Source organism: Melanotaenia boesemani, chromosome 10 (genome assembly GCF_017639745.1).
Source record: "Melanotaenia boesemani isolate fMelBoe1 chromosome 10, fMelBoe1.pri, whole genome shotgun sequence".
Taxonomy (NCBI): domain Eukaryota; kingdom Metazoa; phylum Chordata; class Actinopteri; order Atheriniformes; family Melanotaeniidae; genus Melanotaenia; species Melanotaenia boesemani.
Window position 1 is genome coordinate 19,253,730 of NC_055691.1, and position 18,346 is coordinate 19,272,075.

Here is an 18,346-nt window from a genome sequence, read left to right on the forward strand (position 1 = left end):
CCTTACGTTAGATCAGGGGTGGGGAACCCTGTTCCTCGAGGGCTGCTGTCCTGCAAGTTTTAGATGCTTCCCTGTTTCAACACACCTGGAAAAATATATGTTTCTGTGTAAACAGTAAATGGAAGTTGGAATGTAAAAGATTAAGTCGCAAACTAGGGGTGGACGATAAATCTATTTAATCGATCAATTCAGATTTGACGTTTATTACTATTTATTTTTATAAAAGCCCGTCTCCCCCCCAACACACACACACACACACATTACCTTGTACTCCAGATGAAATTACATCTATAGTTTCTCAAATGGCCATTTTTTTAATTCCTTCAATCTAGAAATAATTAATTTCCACTTATTGCGCCTTAAACATTTATTTTTTTAAAATATAATCATGCCAAACCTTATTCTTGTTTACAATAATTTAAATAACCATCAGTGTGTATGGACAATCATAAAAACGCAATCATTAAGGTGCATCAAAATATGGTGTAGGAGTGATGCTGAGAAAATTTGGGGCACCTAAAATGTTATGTTGGTGCATCAGTGCAACCAGTACAAACAGTTATTCTTGGGCCCTGATAAGGGTTTTATGTCTTTTCTCAAAAGTGAAGAATTTTTTTTTCCATCAATGATTTTAAGAGAAATTTAAAAAAATACAAATGCTACATAGCATGAGATTTGATTAAAAAAAACGTTCCCTAGGTTAAATGCGGCATCATTAACAGTGCAGGAGTTTGAGCTGCTGCTGCTATCGTGTATCACTGCTCCGGCTGTGTTATCATTCAAGCCCACTGCCACAAAGTGGTAGAAAATCCCACAGCCCATCCCATTATGGATTCAGCTTTCAGACTTAGTTATTCTCCTATTACGTCCCAAACTCAGTGAGCTCCCACTCCCTCTTAATAAACGTGCCGTGCGTTGAAAATGAGTCTCCGTTCTAATCATGCTGACTTTTCCAGGAGGAAAAACATTGCTTCTCTGTAGAAGAACAAATGCGTCAGAACCTGATTAGAAATAAGAGCATGTGTTTGTGGTTTTAATGCCACACTTTTTTATATCTCACTCTCTTCTCTGATTTTTTTTTTTGCCACCTCTCATATCTCAGTGTTCTCAGAATATGCTGTTTGTCTTCTTCGTCACATAGGAATGTTGTTAGTGCAGATGTTGTCTTAAATAGCCAGGAATTTACACATTGTGCTGAGGATGATAAAGGTGTGTGAGGTCTAGCCTCAAATTGTAGGTGATGACTTCCTGTCTGCTTTAAGACTTTCCCAGTAAAACTTTATTGTAACGCATTTCAAAGAAATCCACCAGTAGTGTCTGCTACTCGCAAAAAAACTTTAATTAAAGCCAACTGCAAAGTCCTTATTAGAACATCTTATTAACATCCCAGGGAAGTTATTTTAGACTAACCAGAGCAGAGAAAACTGCATGTATGCAACACATGAGCAAAGTTTTATGACAACAAATTTATTTATTTATTTGCTTGTGTAAATTAATTCTAAAGTGATCGATGCTAAATTCTTCTATCATTTGCATTAGTTAGATGTCATGTTTTGTTTTTTGTTTTTTTGTTTGTTTTTTTTAGCTTACTTAAGGCAAGTTAATCTATGTGTTCCATCATTCAGCTGATCCTGTTGGGGATCATAACTATGTTCTTTGTTCAGTACAACACAGCGGGTTGATTTATTTCTCAGTTCAGGTGTTATAATGCTCAGGAAAGACTCATGGCAGCAGAAAATTTGTCATGCAAGTGATTTTTAAGTGGGTTGTCTTCCCTCACCTACTTTGGCCACATAACGAATTTGTCCACCTGTTTAGTGCAAGCCTGAGGTCCAGACAAGTTCTTTATTTGTTGGTAGATTATTGAAATGTCAACCAACTAAAAAAGAAAACCTCTGTATGGAAATCTGGTGTCACACAGTCTCACACTAATGAAAGTCAGAAGTTCTTAGCTCCTAGTTTGACACATCAACCGTAGTGGCCCTAAAAGTTGGATTTTTGACTTGGAAAGTAAGAGAAATCTCACCAACCCAAACACAAAATACAATCTTTTTATAAATGTATGACTGTGCTCAAACATAGAAAAGCAATAGCTACAGTAATAAAATGTTTCTTAGCACCTCTGCAATATTTTTATCTCTGAATTTGTTGTACATAAAGTATGGTATAAATTCTATAAGTCAGTACGGTTACTGTATATGCACAACTGGGTCAAACAACAGTTGGTTTAATGTATCCATTGAATGAGACTATGTTATTGTTCCAGTATACATGCATTGGAAGGTAATCAAGTTATTCACCAAACAAATGGTGAGTAACAGCGTTGCTTCTGTTTTTATCTGTGGGAGCTCATCATACATGTAAGTACTTACTGCATGTTATGCAATAAGTACTTAAACAAAACAGTTGTACATGTTTGTTCAAAAGTTTTGAGATGGTCAGATTCATCAGTAAAGGCTTTAATGCATTTTACATGCATTCTCAAAAATCCCTAATTTTTGTAAGTAGTGTTTATTTCAAAGTCTGGTTTGCTCTGCTACAGTAAATTAGTCGATGAAGAATTCTTACTTCTTGTTCTATCCTTCTAGTGGATTGCAGTCAGCTTGGGTGTAGATGTTGATGTATTGTTTAGTTAATAATTGTTCCCTCCAAGCAGGTAAAATGTAATAATAACTAGACTTTAAATTTTCCCTTCAAATTTCTGTGTGGACAACTGCACTGCAGTATAATACTATACTGTATCACATTCTCACAGTCTTCTACAGTCAGAAATTCTCACCCACCTGACACATACCTACACACACCATTACTGAATCCCCTTCCCCCCACCTCAAACAGCCAGACACTGGTCCCCCTGAGTCACGATCAATCTAACCAGGTGGAAAGTGGTGAAGAGATGAGGTCGCGGTGGTGATGCTTCACACTGGTTGAATTGCACTGGCTGCTAAACACACAGTGACATTTTTTAAGTCTGCCTCAGAGCTCCCAGATGCTTTATGTCCTTCAGTATGAGTATTTCTCTGGGATGTCAGTTCATTGAGCTATAACTGATGGAGGACAGAAGATGGTGCAGACGTTTGGTAACAGTTTCAACAACAACTGATTGTCTATAAAAAAAATAAAAAAAATCCTCAAATATGGAATTGTACTATATAACAGTGTTAGTCAAAGAGATGGTATAATCATTCAGGAAATATACAATATACAAACATACTTGCTGTAATTAAACTGGGTTACAATACAGTCAAAAGACCTACAGGGAAAATAGATGTTGCATGTTGCAATAGATGCAAGCACTGACTGCTTTTCTGTTGCTAAACTGTTTTTGTATTGCACAGGCTGCACTCACCTGAGGATCAGGTCCAGTTTGCTTACATTAAAATGTCCTCTGAAACAATTTCTTTATGCTTAAAAACTCATGTGGTGAGGGCCATGTTTTATGCATCAGCCTCCCCTGTGATACATTTAGTAAATAAAGTTCTAACCCACCAGCCGCTCCTCAGAAGTTATTCTTATCCCAGTACAAATCTGGGTCTAACTTGGCAGTCCCGTGGGGCTTGTGTCTTGGTGGTAGTGCCACCAAGCAGCAGGTGTTGAGTGATTCTTGCCTGGCACAAAGCCAGACAGTGTTTGCTGCTATCAAATTGGGAGCAGATGGTCACAGATCGAGGTCCAACACTGAATCTCATATGAACCGCTAACTCTGCACCAGCTGGTACAGTCACAGAAAAATGAGACTGAAACAGAACTGTGGCCTCGAGCTCCCCTCGGTCTTTATTTGGTGGTTTTTCTTTTTAATGAGACAAAGCTATGTTCTTTTGTGTGGTGTTTGTCATCTGCATAACTGGTGTGTTGTTTTCAGATTTTTGTTATACAGCGAAAACCACAAGTAGCATTAATAAAATTTCAAGATTTTTGCTGGTATATGGAAATAAACCACGTATCTCTGCTTCCACTGAACTCCTCTATGTAGACATAGATCTCTGATGTGTATTTGTTTTAGTTTATTTTATATGTTGTGCAAAGGAGCACAGCCAATCAGGGGGAAAACTTAGGTACTTTTTTTCTTATTCTGATTAAGTCATTTTCCAAAACAGAATGTGTTTCATTTGTGAAATATACTAATAACATTATTACATTAATAGGTTTGCCTGATTAATTTAGCAGTTTTCTTTCATAGGCAGACTTGTGTGTGTTAACTTCTAGAGTAATCTTGTCTTTTAAGTGCTGGGGGTATGACCAAAATTATACTGTAGGTCATGGTGATTTACAAAATTTGTCATTATTAATTTTTTTTCCTGCATCTTCGTGTACATGTTTCTACTAATTGGAAAAAGATTTATAGCCAGCAAAAGCCAATTTCATTGTGATCAGAATTGTACATTGTAGAAGAACTTAACAAAAACAGTCTATTATCCACAGCGTCTTGATTATCATGATAGGTTTCCACCTTTCTTTAGACTTAAGTCCTTGGCTATAATAGATTGTGATTATGTTGGTTTTGTATATAATAATATAGATATATTTTTTAAAATATTTTAAAACATATATCCCATAAACCAAATTTTAAGGAATGCCCATTTATTCACTTTGGGATTTGGTTTTATAAAATTATTGTTTCCAAATGCCTAAAACACTAGTTCCATATGAAAGAAACATGAGTTTTGTTCCAAATTATAAAAAACGGATACACCTCAACTTGTCTCTGTGTGGACATGGTCTTAATTTTAACATTTCAACAGGTTGTGTACAGTCAAAACTCCTTATGCTCTTTGGTAGCCACTGCTTCAAAGCATTACTAAGGTGGTTCAGCAAACTGCTCAAGTTGTTGTTGACAACTTAAGGCCTCAATTATGCTCCCTTTTTGTTCTTACGTAAGTATGAGCGTTTGAATCCACTAGAGGGCAGTGCAGAGCTCAGAGTGCTCGTCCTAATTCTGACATCAGTTTCAGACAATAGCAAATAGTGGAAGAGGCCATGATAACATTCCTTAGGTTAAAAAAAGGGACTGATTTAGTCTCTTTTCTTACCTTTAAATAAAAGAATATAAAGACCATTCTTTAAACTTCCACACCTAAACATGCTAGACATACGTGTGTGAAAATATTTGTGTTGCTGTGCTTATGATGTGTGCATTTGATCGGTTTAAGAATCTGATTTCTCTGAGTGAGAAAAAAGGCTGGATACCAATGCAAAATTTAACTCAATCCCACGAAGAATGAACAGTTGGTGGATTCTTATGTTTAGTTTGTGATTAAACTCTGCTTCTTGTCTGTAGTACTTATATTCAAAGCATAATTATCATCTCAGTCTCATATGCTCACACAGAGATGGCAGACCTCTTGCCAGATGGAGGCTTTCCCATCTGGAACCATTTTCTGTTCAACATCCTCCTCTAGGTCACTTTGCATGTAGACTTGGGGGGCTGAGGATCAAACCATGTTTTAATACCTCAAATAGCAACAAGGTGTACAAGTCATCAATCAAAATTCACACAAAGGAATAAAGAAAAGGATCACAAATCAAGTGTGTATAGCTCTTCGTTGTTTGAGGCTGAGTAATGATGTCATTGATCATCTGAGGTAACCTAGCAATTCTTGAATTTGGTGGTGGCAAGTTTGCATAGTTTAAATCTCACTACATTTTTTTTGTTATATGAAGGAGTAATAGGGAGACAGATGTGTGCAGAAAAGTTTCTTGTATTAAAATGAATTGCAAAAGGGCCAGGTTCAGTGAGAAGTGGGAGAAAGGGAAAATAAAGAACCAGAGGATGAAAGAGATTGAAAGTAATATGAAAACAGAGAAGAGCCTTAGCAAGTGAACAAAGGTAAGAGGAAAGAAGAAGTTAACATTGATTGTATGCATGACCCCAGTGAAGCATTGCAAACCTGACCTTGTCATCTGTCGCAGCTTTTTTGTCTCCAGAACACAGTTAAAATCGCTTTGCTTTATGTACTTTGTGTTCTCCATCTTTGTGATGGGGAACTGTCTTTCCTTGGTCATCAGTCTTTATAAATAAGGGATTCATTTAAATTACCAACTTTAATGGCTTTGCCTCATTAAAAATGCATTACAAGTGATAAACAAAAGGAAGAGAGAGGAGACTAAATATAAAGACAGCAAAAGCATTGACCACAGTTTAAGTTTAGAACCGTGAAATAGCAGGGGAAGTCGAACAGACAAGAAAGAGGGCAAAATATATGCATGCCAATGGTTTCCAACAGTCGATAGTTGTCGCCATCTTAGTATTACACCAAATCTCTCTCATTATCATCAATATAAATAAAGTAGAACATTCCAAACACATACTCACTGTAGTGCTGAAAAGATTTAATGTTTATATAGGTTTTCAATTTAAATTGATTTGCTGTGTCAATTGCTTTGCATAACTTCTGTTACATAACAATACTAAAAAAAACAGTCTATTATTTGGCTGGTGGCCTAGTGAAGGAATACTTATCTCACAAAAAGAGACTATAAATATCAAAAACAGCTTGGATAGAAATGTTTTCATGTTGGAAAAAAAACTATTAACCTTTTAATATAGTGAGAAACTAGCATTAGTTTTTCCCCATTTTGTGGATGGATGACATGCCAAAAATAAATGAGAGAATTTCAATGGAAGAAAAGAAAAATAGCTTCCAAAACCACAAGTGAGAGTTTGTCCTGGAGGAAAAATTAATGTGGCACAAACTGAATATTGAATATTTATTAATTTCCAAAAGCATAATCAGAGAAAAAACTGTACGAAAGCCAGAATTATCTTATTACAATCCACCCTTGAGTTGCTTTACCTAATTCTACTTGTTGGCTTTTGCTTTATCATAAACACAAGCTTTTTTGAGTTGCAGAGAAAACTTTTCTTTCTACACCTCTACCACTGCCAGGAAAGAAATTGTGCTACTGTGGTGTGTTGTAGAGGTCCCAGTTTAAATAATTGGATGAAAACAGTTTGTTTTCTCAATGTATTTTAAATTATGGAAACATCCATATTACCAGTTGTATTACAGTGGTGAAAAACAAAGTCTTAACTTTGTTCTCTTGTATTTAAAGGAGAAACTGATTGAACAATACTGAATGCTGTAATTGTAAATGAACAACGCTAACTCCTCGTGATCTGGGTGTTAACTTTGGCTGTGTTTTTTTTTTTTTGGTCCATGCTCTTTCCAAAACTCTGCCACACAGATAAATACTTACTGGATATGTCACAGCTGACAGATTTTAAATCGCATTGTTTAAATTATATAGTGTTTCCTGTGAGGATGCAGCCTATGCACTGAAACAGGATAAATCTTCTATCGCCCTTTAGCATTTGCTCAGGAAAATTTTGTTCAGATGTTCCTGCCTTATTGTATTTGGGGGTGGGCAGGGTGGTAACATCCGTCTGCACAGGATCTGACATACGTGAGTTAAAGACTGATTCATGCATTTCTGTCAGTATCAGAGCCACAGTGAGACACAGCTCCACCTTCATTTGGTGAAGATGAAGTTTAGTTAACTCTTAAAAGCACAAACATTATTACAGATTTAGTTGCATAGAGTAATGCCTACAATAGTTGCTTAAAATGTGTTTAAGGACAATGTTTTGAAGAGTCTGAATGGGTTAACTAGGATATTTTCCTAGCATCTTCCACGTATGTGCCAAGGGTTTTAATAGGTTTTTGTGAAATGTCTTTATGGTCATTATGTGGTGATTTTGATTTAAAAGTCATACATTAATCAAACGTCTGAACTCAAACTATTCATCTAAAGTATTGTATAATAAGTCAAGATATCCCATTCTAACCTAAATTATCAGACAGGTTGCAGCCAAGCCTTGGTCTGTACAGGGCGGGACTGCACAGTAGTGTGGTTTGAACTACAGCTCAACCAATAAATCAGAAGGCCATTTATATGGACTGATATGAACCTCAACATCTGATCATTTGTTGGCTGATTTGCAGATACAAATATTTTAATTTGCACATTACATAATGTAGTAAAAACATTTCCCGGTGGTGCAAAGTTTGTCCAGCACAGAGTGCTCCAACTGCTATGCAATGGCTTAATGGTGAGTCTTTTCTATAGCTTGTGCAATATAATAATGTTGACCTTTTGAGGCTATCAAAGGAAACTCATAAGGTTATCGTTCTGTACTTTCTGGCAATTTAAAAAGCTAAATTTTAATGTTAAGCTTCAGTTTCTGATTTCTTCTAACTCCTTTTGTATCACTATTCCTTTCTTACAAGCTCCAAGGTTTTAAATGTTTGACGACTTATTGCTCACCGTGCCTCTCATGTCCTTGAAGAAGCAGTTCAGAGCAGGCTATTTGTAGAAATGATGTGAGAACTGGTTATGTAACACATTCTTTTGTGATAATTAAACTGTTCTTTTAATTCGTTTTTTAGCATTACACCACTCATTAACCAAGGATTTGATGTAAATGTGGTATCTGAGAGCTGCTTATAATTGGTAGTGTGAAAGTGGACTGGTCAATTGGGATGAAGAAAATTTGAGTGGTAATGGGATTTCTTTTGTCTTTCCACCTCCACTGGATTCATAATTTGCATTGATGTGGGGCTTAAACTGATGTAACACGTGCTTCACAAAGACGTATAATCCTCTTTTCTTTCTTTGAATATATCTAGCAAAAGACTGGGGTCTTGTCAGCGTAATAAGTGTAGAGGATTCAACATTGGGAGCTCTGCCAGTGGGCAATTTAAAAAGTATAGAAACATGATGTGGTTAGCTGAGAAAACAGGATGCGCCTGTTGCTGATAAGCTGAGAACTTATGTGTATTCAAATTTTAAAATGTCAGTATTTTTCTTACAGAATGAATTAATTTTTTGATGAATGAATGATTTTATTTTCTTCTAATTCACTACTTTTTGTAGTCTCTACTTTTTTTCTTATCTAGCAGTTTCTTTTCTGTGAGTCTGATTAATTGAATTTCTTGGACTTAAGACTGACTACCTTGTTTAGGTGCCAACTTTCAGCTTAATTTTTTTTTTACACTTTAGTGTAAATAATTGTAAAATTATAGTCAAATATGTAATCTACGTCCTACATATAGTGCAGGTAGAGTACATATTTTGGCTGTTACAGTGGTGAATAGCAATGAAGAAGAAAAGTAAACTAAAGACACACAAAGGTAAGTTTTTAAGCAGAGGCGGAAAAGTGAAGAAGACAACAAATTAAGTCTTAATTTTCTGCATGTGAAAGATCATATTCTTGTTGAATTGTAAAATAAATGGTAACAGCTAGTGTAGTAAAGACTGCTCATCTTCTAGTATGACTTTAAGCAGTCAAGATTTAGATTTTGTTTCATTTTCAAGTATAATTTGAGGAAACATACAGTCAAAACTACAAATTATGCTTCATTCTTTTTCTGCTTTCAAACTTTTAATGACATTCCTGTCAAATTTCTCCACTTTGTTTTGACTTTGAATTTACTGATGCATTTGATAAGATTTTTGGACTGAGGTTTTGATGCAGTGACACCATCAGTGCCTTTTATCTCACCTAAGCCTGTCTGAAATAGAAGCCAACAACAACATAAGACAGTTATTTGGAAAATAAACTCTCTTAATCCTCCTCCTTTCTGCTTCTTTGCCTTTCAAGACTTGCAGGTCCATTGATGGGTTAGGAGGCAGATCAATGCCCCTGAGGAAGGGTTAGTTTTGTGTAGGGAAAGCTTGCCACCTTGAGGAGACATGGTAGCACTGCTATGTTGATTCATTTTATACACTAATATTTCTTTTTCTGCCTCTTCTAGTTCAATGTAACATTTTTTTCATGTGTGTTATAAATGTTATTGTATTGTGTGATATAATTTTATTTAATTAGGTTAATGGTTTTTGTAATGCAAAAACTTTATTATCAGCTACAATTTAACTGTGTGCTCTGTTTCCAGGGAAAGGAAATTGTTGGCAAAGCAATCTCTTAAATTTTTTTCAGTGAATTCTAATGCATGGTCTCTTTCTTTTGTTGTCTTTTTTAGGTCCAGTGTTCCCCCACATTTGATGGTAATTTGGGTTCATCATTGTTGTTCTACAGTCACTTCCTGTACACTGTAGCTTAATGGAGGGGTTTCCTGTCCACTGAACAGGCTGCCTTTCCGGATCAGCAGCCATGTCAGCCTGCAGCACTTTCACGGAGCACGTGTGGAAACCAGGCGAGTGCAAGAACTGCTTTAAACCTAAGAGTCTGCACTGTCTGGCTCAGAGTGGAGGAGGGAAGCCTCCCTCTGAGCAGAGGCCTGCATCAAATCAGCAGCAAAATCTACCACCTGCTGGAGCCAAAGCCAACTCTGCCCTTCCCACCAACTCCCAGAGGGCTGGCAGTGGGCCTACACGCTCGGGACACTTCCGTCCACCAGTGGCCAAGAAACCAACCATTGCGGTTAAGCCCACTATGATGCTGCCCTGCTCCTCTGCAGGACTGGATTCAGATAACAACCAGCAGCAAACATCAAATGTGATAGAACAAGGAAAAACATCAGCATTCACGGTATGGAATCGCAACGGACTGAACTGTAAGAGGCCTGGTGGGCCTAGCAACAACAATGAAGGAGAGGATGCTAGTGAAGAGATTGAAGGTTATGGACAGCTTAGCCCAAGGACACCTAGTGGAAATAATAACAGTGGGTTGACAGATGTCCTTAAGGAGATTGCTGGTTTGGGCCCTAGCTGTAGCCCCACAACCCTGTCTGGGTCCAAGGATTTATTTTGGGGTCGAATCAGTAGTTCATATCGCAGGTCCTTGGAAAGAGGCCTACCAGCATCCAGCTGTCTGGCCATGGGAAGTAGCGGCAGCAGCAGTGGTGGTGGTGGCACTGCTCAAAAACGAGTATCCCTTAGTGATAGCACTAAGATCATCAGCACAGAGGGTGGGCGCTTCTGCTATCCAGAGTTTTCCAGTGAAGATGAAGATGATGAGGAGGAGGAAGACACTGATAAAGACGATGATGAGCATGAGAGCTGGGATGAAAGTGATGAGGAGTTACTGGCCATGGAGATCCGTATGCGAGGTCAGCCACGATTTGCAAACTTCCGTGCAGCCACGTTGTCTCCCGTGCCATTTGCTGCTGGGAAAAAATGGAACACTGTGCCACTTCGCAACCGCTCGCTACAGAGAATTTGTGCAGTGGACTATGATGATAGCTATGATGAGATCTTGAACGGATACCCCTCAATGGAGTCCAACGGAAGTCTTCTTCCCTATGGTCCCCATGACATCCAAGGCAGTGCTTTCCTGTCAACTTCAGAATCAGCTACTTCTCCTGAATCATCATCGTCACTACCAGAGGATTCTCAAACAATTTCCAGCAGTGGGGGCAGTGCCCACTCTGCCATTAAAAGCGGATTGCAGTCACCCAAAACTTGTCAACCACCTCGTCTGTGTACTTCTTCAAAAAACAAGGAGTCTGTCAACAGAGCACTGAGTCCTGTCAAGATGGCTGAAACACACAAGGCTATACTAGCCATTAGATTAGAAGATCAGGATGGCAGAGAAGGTATGCCAATGCCCCAAGCCCTCCCTGGTCAACCAGTCACTATAAGTTTTAGTCCCACAGAGGAGCAAGCTAAACCATATCGGGTAGTAAATTTGGAAAAATCAATGATATGTAAGCCTTATACTGTAGTTGATGTGTCAGCATCCATGGCCAACAAAGATGAACAGATGTCAGATTCTTCCTCACAACCCAAAAACTTGTCAAAGCCTTCCAGTCCTACATCGTTCTGTAGCACATCTGTAGTCCAGCCCCTCTCTCCAAAGTCCCCCATTTTCCCTTCTTCTTTTTTAACGTCAACATCACCTTCCTTTGCTGCTCTGTCTCCCCAAAAACAGCCAGGCAACATACGCTACCAGGAGGTGTGGACTTCAAGTACAAGTCCTCGCCAAAAGATACCTAAAATGGATCTAGGAGGTGGAAGTAATTCAGGCCCCACTATCGCAACTCAGCTCTGCAGTCACAAGTCAGCGCCTACTTCTCCTATCGCAGGATTGTCTTCCTCCCGCACCGTACCTGTGAAATCCCCTAACTTATCAGAGATCAAATTCAACAGTTTCAATAATGCAGGTATGCCTCCTTTTCCCATTATTATTCGAGATGAGCCAGCCTATGCTCGCAGCTCGAAGAATGCTGTCAAGGTACCTATTGTCATAAATCCAAGTGCATATGACAACCTAGCTGTGTATAAGAGCTTCTTGGGACTCCATGGGGAACTTCCACAGCCAAAAGGGCTTGAAAGTAGGGTAGCCAGCCACACATACGAAGAGATTGGATCCTCTGAGAGTGTCCAGTCCTCCACAACAGAGAAGACACTTTCTGGTAGAGGCACATCAGAGCGAGCTTCATTTGAAGAGATGAAATTTCCATTTGAAGCAATGTCAAAAGCACCAAATTTGCAACCTAGAGCCACTACAGATTCTAGCACTGTGTCAAGCACTGTAATAACCTCCACAGCTGGGTCCCTCTCTCCCACTACATCAGCAAATACTCCTGCCAATCTTGCCATAACTGCAAATATAACTAAAACCAGCCCTATTAATAATGCTGTTGCACACTCTCATAAGACAAGTGGAGATGCTACTTGCAGTAAAGATGATGACACATGCATAACAATGTTAAGCCATAGGGAGGAGGCCAGTACTGTGCTATCACAGATTGTGGCATCCATCCAGCCTCCGCAATCCCCTCCAGATTCACCCTCAGCACAGTCCAAGACTTTCAGCTCTGAGGAGCTATATGCCCTCCCACCTGATGCCATGAAGGAGACACTAAGTCGACCCAAGTCTCTCTTTTCCACCACTGATGGCTGTCTTTCTAAGCCAAAGAAGGACAACCCCTCAAAAGTTCTGTCCAAATCCCAGAGTGCCTCTGCTTCTGTGACACTCTCCAGCCCCCGGTCAGAGCCCAATGCTCCTTTCCCCCCTCCAAGATCCACATCTTCCCCTTACCATGCTTCAAACATACTCCAGAGACATTTTGGTCATTGGACAAAGAGCTCTGCTTCTAGCTCTCCTGTACGACCCAGTGATGGTGAAGGAAGCCCCGGTGGAGAGGGGAGGCGCATTTCTTCGGAAAGCTCCAAGCCTAAACGCTGGATCTCCTTTAAGAGCTTTTTTCGGCGACGGAAAGACGAGGACGAGCAGAGAGAGAAGATAGAGAAAGATAAAGAGAAGGGCAAACTGGTCGGCCTTGATGGAACAGTCATTCACGTGCTTCCACCACCACCTGCCCAGCATCAACACTGGTTCACTGAGGCCAAACCAGAGGATCCCACCCAGAAACCCACTATTATTTTCACCTACAAACCAGACTCTGGTAGCAATCGTAGCGATGGAGAAGGAGAACTACGAGTAGAGGAATGCAGAGAAACTGATTTAATAGCAACTGATGAGAGCAAGGAAAGTGCAGGGCAAACGCCATCCCCAGAAACCCATGAAAGAGATGTTCTCAGCAAGGACCTCAGGTATGTCCAGCTTTTTATGTTCTGCTTGGTTATTGAGAAATACCACTCAAACAGATTTATATTAATACAAACACGCCTTAGATTTCATAAAGAGCACAAATTCCTTTGTCAGAAAATAAAACTACATCTAATAATGTAAATCCATATTGCCGAAGATTTGACATTAATATATTTGATTATCTCAGAAAAGGTTATTTACTTCAACAATCTGTGTTTCTTTGTGCCATGAAGCTTTTAAACATAACAAAAGTAATCATATTTCCAAGTTATCTGAGGGGAAATATAAAACCTGCAGGATTGTTGTCAGAAGACAGAGGTCCAGCACTGCATGCATCCACTAAGATAAATAATAGGTAACAGATAAATAAAATATAATAAGATAAATAAAAGGCTCTACATCAAATCTTAATTTATTTTGTTAGGCTATGCCCTTCTTTGTGCAATTGCTTCCATAACTTCTTTAATAATCCTAATAACCATAGCAGATAAATATTGCACGTACGTTTAAATAAGTCTGCTTCTAAAGCTCAGAGTGTAGCTAATGTTGATTTATCAATTCAGCCTCTATGTTCAGTCTGCATCACCTCCTGATGATCTAATGAATAATTTTGCATGCAGCATCGTATTCCCATTAACATGAATCCCCTGGGGTGGATGATTTAGCTCCAGCTTAAAATGAAGATATTTAACCTTTACCAGCTGCTGCTCTTCGGGGCAGGGTTACCTCTTGTCTGTCATATACCTTCCTCATCACAGATTCCACAGGTCTGAGGTCTTAATTTGCCCTGCAGATTGCATGAACTGTGCTGCCACTGCGACCCCTACATAATATATAATTTATTTCCTGCCCTGCAGACACTGAGCTCATCTCTTTAAACACTGTTTTTGGATTTTACTCACAGTGAAGCTATAAGCGTCACTGACTAACACTCATCTGTCTTGCCGCTGTATTTGCTAGTCTCTTTTATAATTTGTTTTTGACCTGCGTCAACCTCAACAAGTCTGGAGATGAGTTTCTTGCTGTATGACTAATTGTGGTAAATACAGAAAGTCCACATTGTGTGAGACACACCGTATTTTCAGCTCTGCATCATTAGCTAGTTTGTGCCCTAGATATGAAAGAAGTGTTTTGATGTTTTGTTTAGTTTTTTGCATTTTTAACAGCTGTATCCTAACAGTACTTCAATTTCACAAATCTAGTTAGACAACATGCTCTGAAAACATAACTTAGTACATTCACCAGATTCATGCTTGAGACACTATAGCCTTTGACTCTCTTGCTAAATTACACAAAATGTGTCAGTTTTTATATTTTTCCTTGCTATTTGTACCCAACCCATTTTAAAATCAAATATTTGAAGTTATTAGTGGATAGCAGAAGACATAAGTTGGTTGTTTGGCATGACATTTTTGCTGTTTATCACTTGGGTCCATTAGCATGCAAGGAATTTCTTCAACAACTCTTTGTCAGTGTGTCACTCTAGTCCTATTTTAATGCTATTTATTAGTTTAAATACTGAGAAACATACCTCACATTGATGTTATGTTATTTTATTTTATTTTATCAAACACAAAAAAAAACACATAACACTGATATGTTTTGCACAACTTCTCATTTTAATCACCGCCAGGCATTTCTTTACTTCATACAAACACCATCCTCATTACCTTCTGGGTTGTCTCCAGCGTGTGCTGCTTTCCACCATGCCTTTTTCTGTTTTATATAATTTTGTGCTCCTAACCCACCTATTTCTACATCTTTCCACTTTGAGCTTGAATCACTGTGAACTCTTAAATATTTTACCACTCTCTCATCTGTCAGAACCTCGGCCTCATTCTGTCTCTTTTCAAACTTCCCTGTTTTACCCTCCTCCCATCGCCTCAAATGTCGTCATCTTGTCGCTCTTCCTGAATTTTCTGTCTCCCCTCTCACTTTTCAACAAGTGGTGTACAAATTGATAATATCAAATGTTAGTGAAAACCCAACTCCCTGCAAATTAAACCTCAAAGCTGAGCTTGCAATATTAAGAGAAAAACAGCATGTTTCTCCATAACAGGACAGTGGTAATTGATTTAAATGAACTTGTTTTTTTTAAGTCATTTACTCCAGGGCAAAGTGTTATAGAAATTACTAGCAAGTCAGTAACTAACTTATTCAGTATGTGAGTTAGTGTTGGGTTACAGTGGTACTGCATTTTTTTTCTCTCACATGTCAGCATTCTTTGATCTTCAAGTTAATTTACAAACTTTGTCCTAAAAGGCCGTGTAGTTGACAAATGCTAATATTTTATATTTTAATTTAAAACAAATGGCATTTTAGATAAGAAAGACTGGATGTTTGATGACTCCACAGGCCGGGTTGTCTTTCTTTTGTTTTGGCTGGCAGATGAGGGGTTAACCCTGCTAGTTTTTTCCTCCCTTGAAGCTGTTTTATTGGTGAACAGTGGGCGTGCTTTCCAGGACTGGCAAACACTCATTACCTTAAGCAGGTAATGTGGGGGCGGGGGGACAGAACAACGCAGATTGAACACTTGCAGGGTTCCTCAGAGCTGGTCGATTTTGACCGCGTGAACCCTGTTCAAGACTAGAATGTGAATTCAGCTTTGCCTTGTCTTCAGGGTTTTCAGATGGGAAGCTGTGTGAGCCAGTACAGTGGGTAAGAACTGAAATCCTCTTCTTTTACACACCTCTGTAACCTGTGACAACCAAGTCAAGACGTTATGTTAACTTAGCAGGGCGGAGAAAAGTTTTTAGTCTAGATGCTTTTTGCTTTGGACATTTACTGTAACGATGTGAGAAAAAGTAAAAAGAAGTGAAGCTGCTTCGTGCTGTCTGAACAAGTCAGGTCCTGACACTGAAACGTGTTGCAGCCATAAAGGTATTTATGGAGTCAAAGGCCTCTCAAGGTGTGTATCCACACTGGATGCTTTGTTCGTGGCAGGGCAATGTTCTCCTCTTTAGACTTAAATTCTATTTTGGGAAGCTTTATGTGTAAATCATTAATAATTTGGCAGTGTGCAGTAACAGTGTCACTTTGTTTATTAGTGTGACGTTGAGAAGGAGGTAGAACCGGAGAGGAAGTTTAGTAGGTATGTACGAGTTAGGCAAACAGCAAAGCTAATACAGCATAAAATGTGTTTTAATCTTCTCTTTTCAATTCCACTGCTAATCTCCATGTTTGGTCTTCAGGCTTCCATCCTTCTTGTTTTCTAATCAGCCTTTCATGGTTACTGTTCTGTCTTGAGGTACAACACTGCACTGATGTGCTCTCTTTGAAAGGGGCACGTATGGTTTATGGCCTACAGGGACACATCATGAACTTGTCAGAGCTGATGTTTTCCTCAGACATAGTGCCCGAAGACAGAGACACGCGAGTTAAAGTGTCTTTCTCGTGTGCTCACTGTTGGAACACAATGGGATGGAAATTATGTTGCAGAGAATGTCATAAATAGGTTTAACCCCTAATAAACGTTATCTGTTTGGTGACTGGAAGACCATGAAACATACAGTATGCAGCATAACACAGCAAATTACAGCCAAAAAACAAAAAAACCTGTGGGGAAAACTAGTTGGAATTGAAAATGTCAGGGTATAAATAAACATTTGCTTCCAAGATTTTTTCATATTGAAACTGTTTTTCTGGAAAAACTAGATCGCTTGCAGTAGTTTGTCCTTCTACTTTTATATTCTAGATTTAGAGAAAACTGTCATGAAAAATATTTATTAAACTGCCAAAGCCATTTATGGACCATGTCTCTCTCCTGAGTTGTTGTACTTTTACGGAATTTTCCCAATGTTTACATAAAACCTTAGTCACATTGGAAACATGTGTAATCAACTTCACAGTCACAGGAAGTGACACATCGTATTGGGGATAATAGAGACTCTTGCAAATCAGTCCAACCCAACCAACTCTGAACTTTTCTTGACCTATTAAATTTTTGGAAAATATTTTTTTGACCTTAAATATCAAAGATAAGCATTTTCCAGCTATGCTAGAATAATACACGGTGTGCCACCACAACAACATGTGAATTTTGGTTATCAGAAGGTTAGCATGTCAGTCCGCCTGGGTGGCCACAACACAGGTGGGCAGAAACTGTATATCTGTATATCTCGAGGACGGCTAAATGGTAGTCGATCAGTAATCAGGGCTGGCTTGTTTACTTTTGGGATAAACTGATCCTCAGATAAGTGGAGGTAACATCAGTGTAAACGAGGGAGATTTTGGAAAATTTATATAAACCTTTTAATTATTAGTTGCTGTTCATTTTAATATTATTGAAATTAACTTTAAAAGTGGAGATTTTGCAGCCTACTTATCTCATCATCTAATAGCTCAGTAATGTTTTTTTTTAGTAAGTTTGTGGTGTTCTTTGCAGATTTAGTCTTACATAAAAACCTACATGGTCTTCATTTCAGTTTCATTGAAATAAACAATACTACAGGTTATTTTCCACATTTCATGCCCATCACTAATTTGTAAGCTTTATTTGACAAATAGGATTGTTTACTAAGAAGCTTTTTCAATAGTTATTTTCTTTGCACACCTGTAAAAAATAAAAACATTTGAAAGTTGTTGGTAGATAAGCTGATGTGGGATCCAATCTCCAAATTTGAATTTGTAAGTATTTCATGGGATTACACCAGACAAGCTAGATGTAAATTGTGAACGCTGTCATTTAGAACAAACGGAAGCATAATACATTTTATTGAAAATAAAGTTTAAGATTTGACTTAGTAATTACATGTGAGAAAATGTTCCAATTCTTTCAGAGAGATAGAAAATTGAAACCGTTTACTGTTTCTATTTAAATGTGTATTGCACTCATATTATCTGGCTAGTTATTGGGGACAAAATCACAAGGGGGCAAGAACAACATGATGC

At 38.4% G+C, this 18,346-nt stretch overlaps 1 protein-coding gene across 2 annotated transcripts in view; it reads left to right on the forward strand.

Moving 5' to 3' along the window:
* The window catches only part of peak1 (pseudopodium-enriched atypical kinase 1), a 107,078-nt gene that overhangs the window by 71,001 nt on the left and 17,731 nt on the right, over positions 1-18,346 (forward strand). Inside the window, exons 4-5 of one of the 2 annotated variants that reach the window (XM_041996965.1) lie at positions 9,981-10,005; positions 10,089-13,458. In XM_041996965.1, the coding sequence (XP_041852899.1) occupies positions 10,112-13,458 (3,347 nt within the window). In that variant the 5' untranslated portion in view covers positions 9,981-10,005; positions 10,089-10,111. Of the gene's footprint in view, positions 1-9,980; positions 13,459-18,346 lie in introns of both variants that reach the window. The other variant, XM_041996963.1, reaches the window with a different exon arrangement.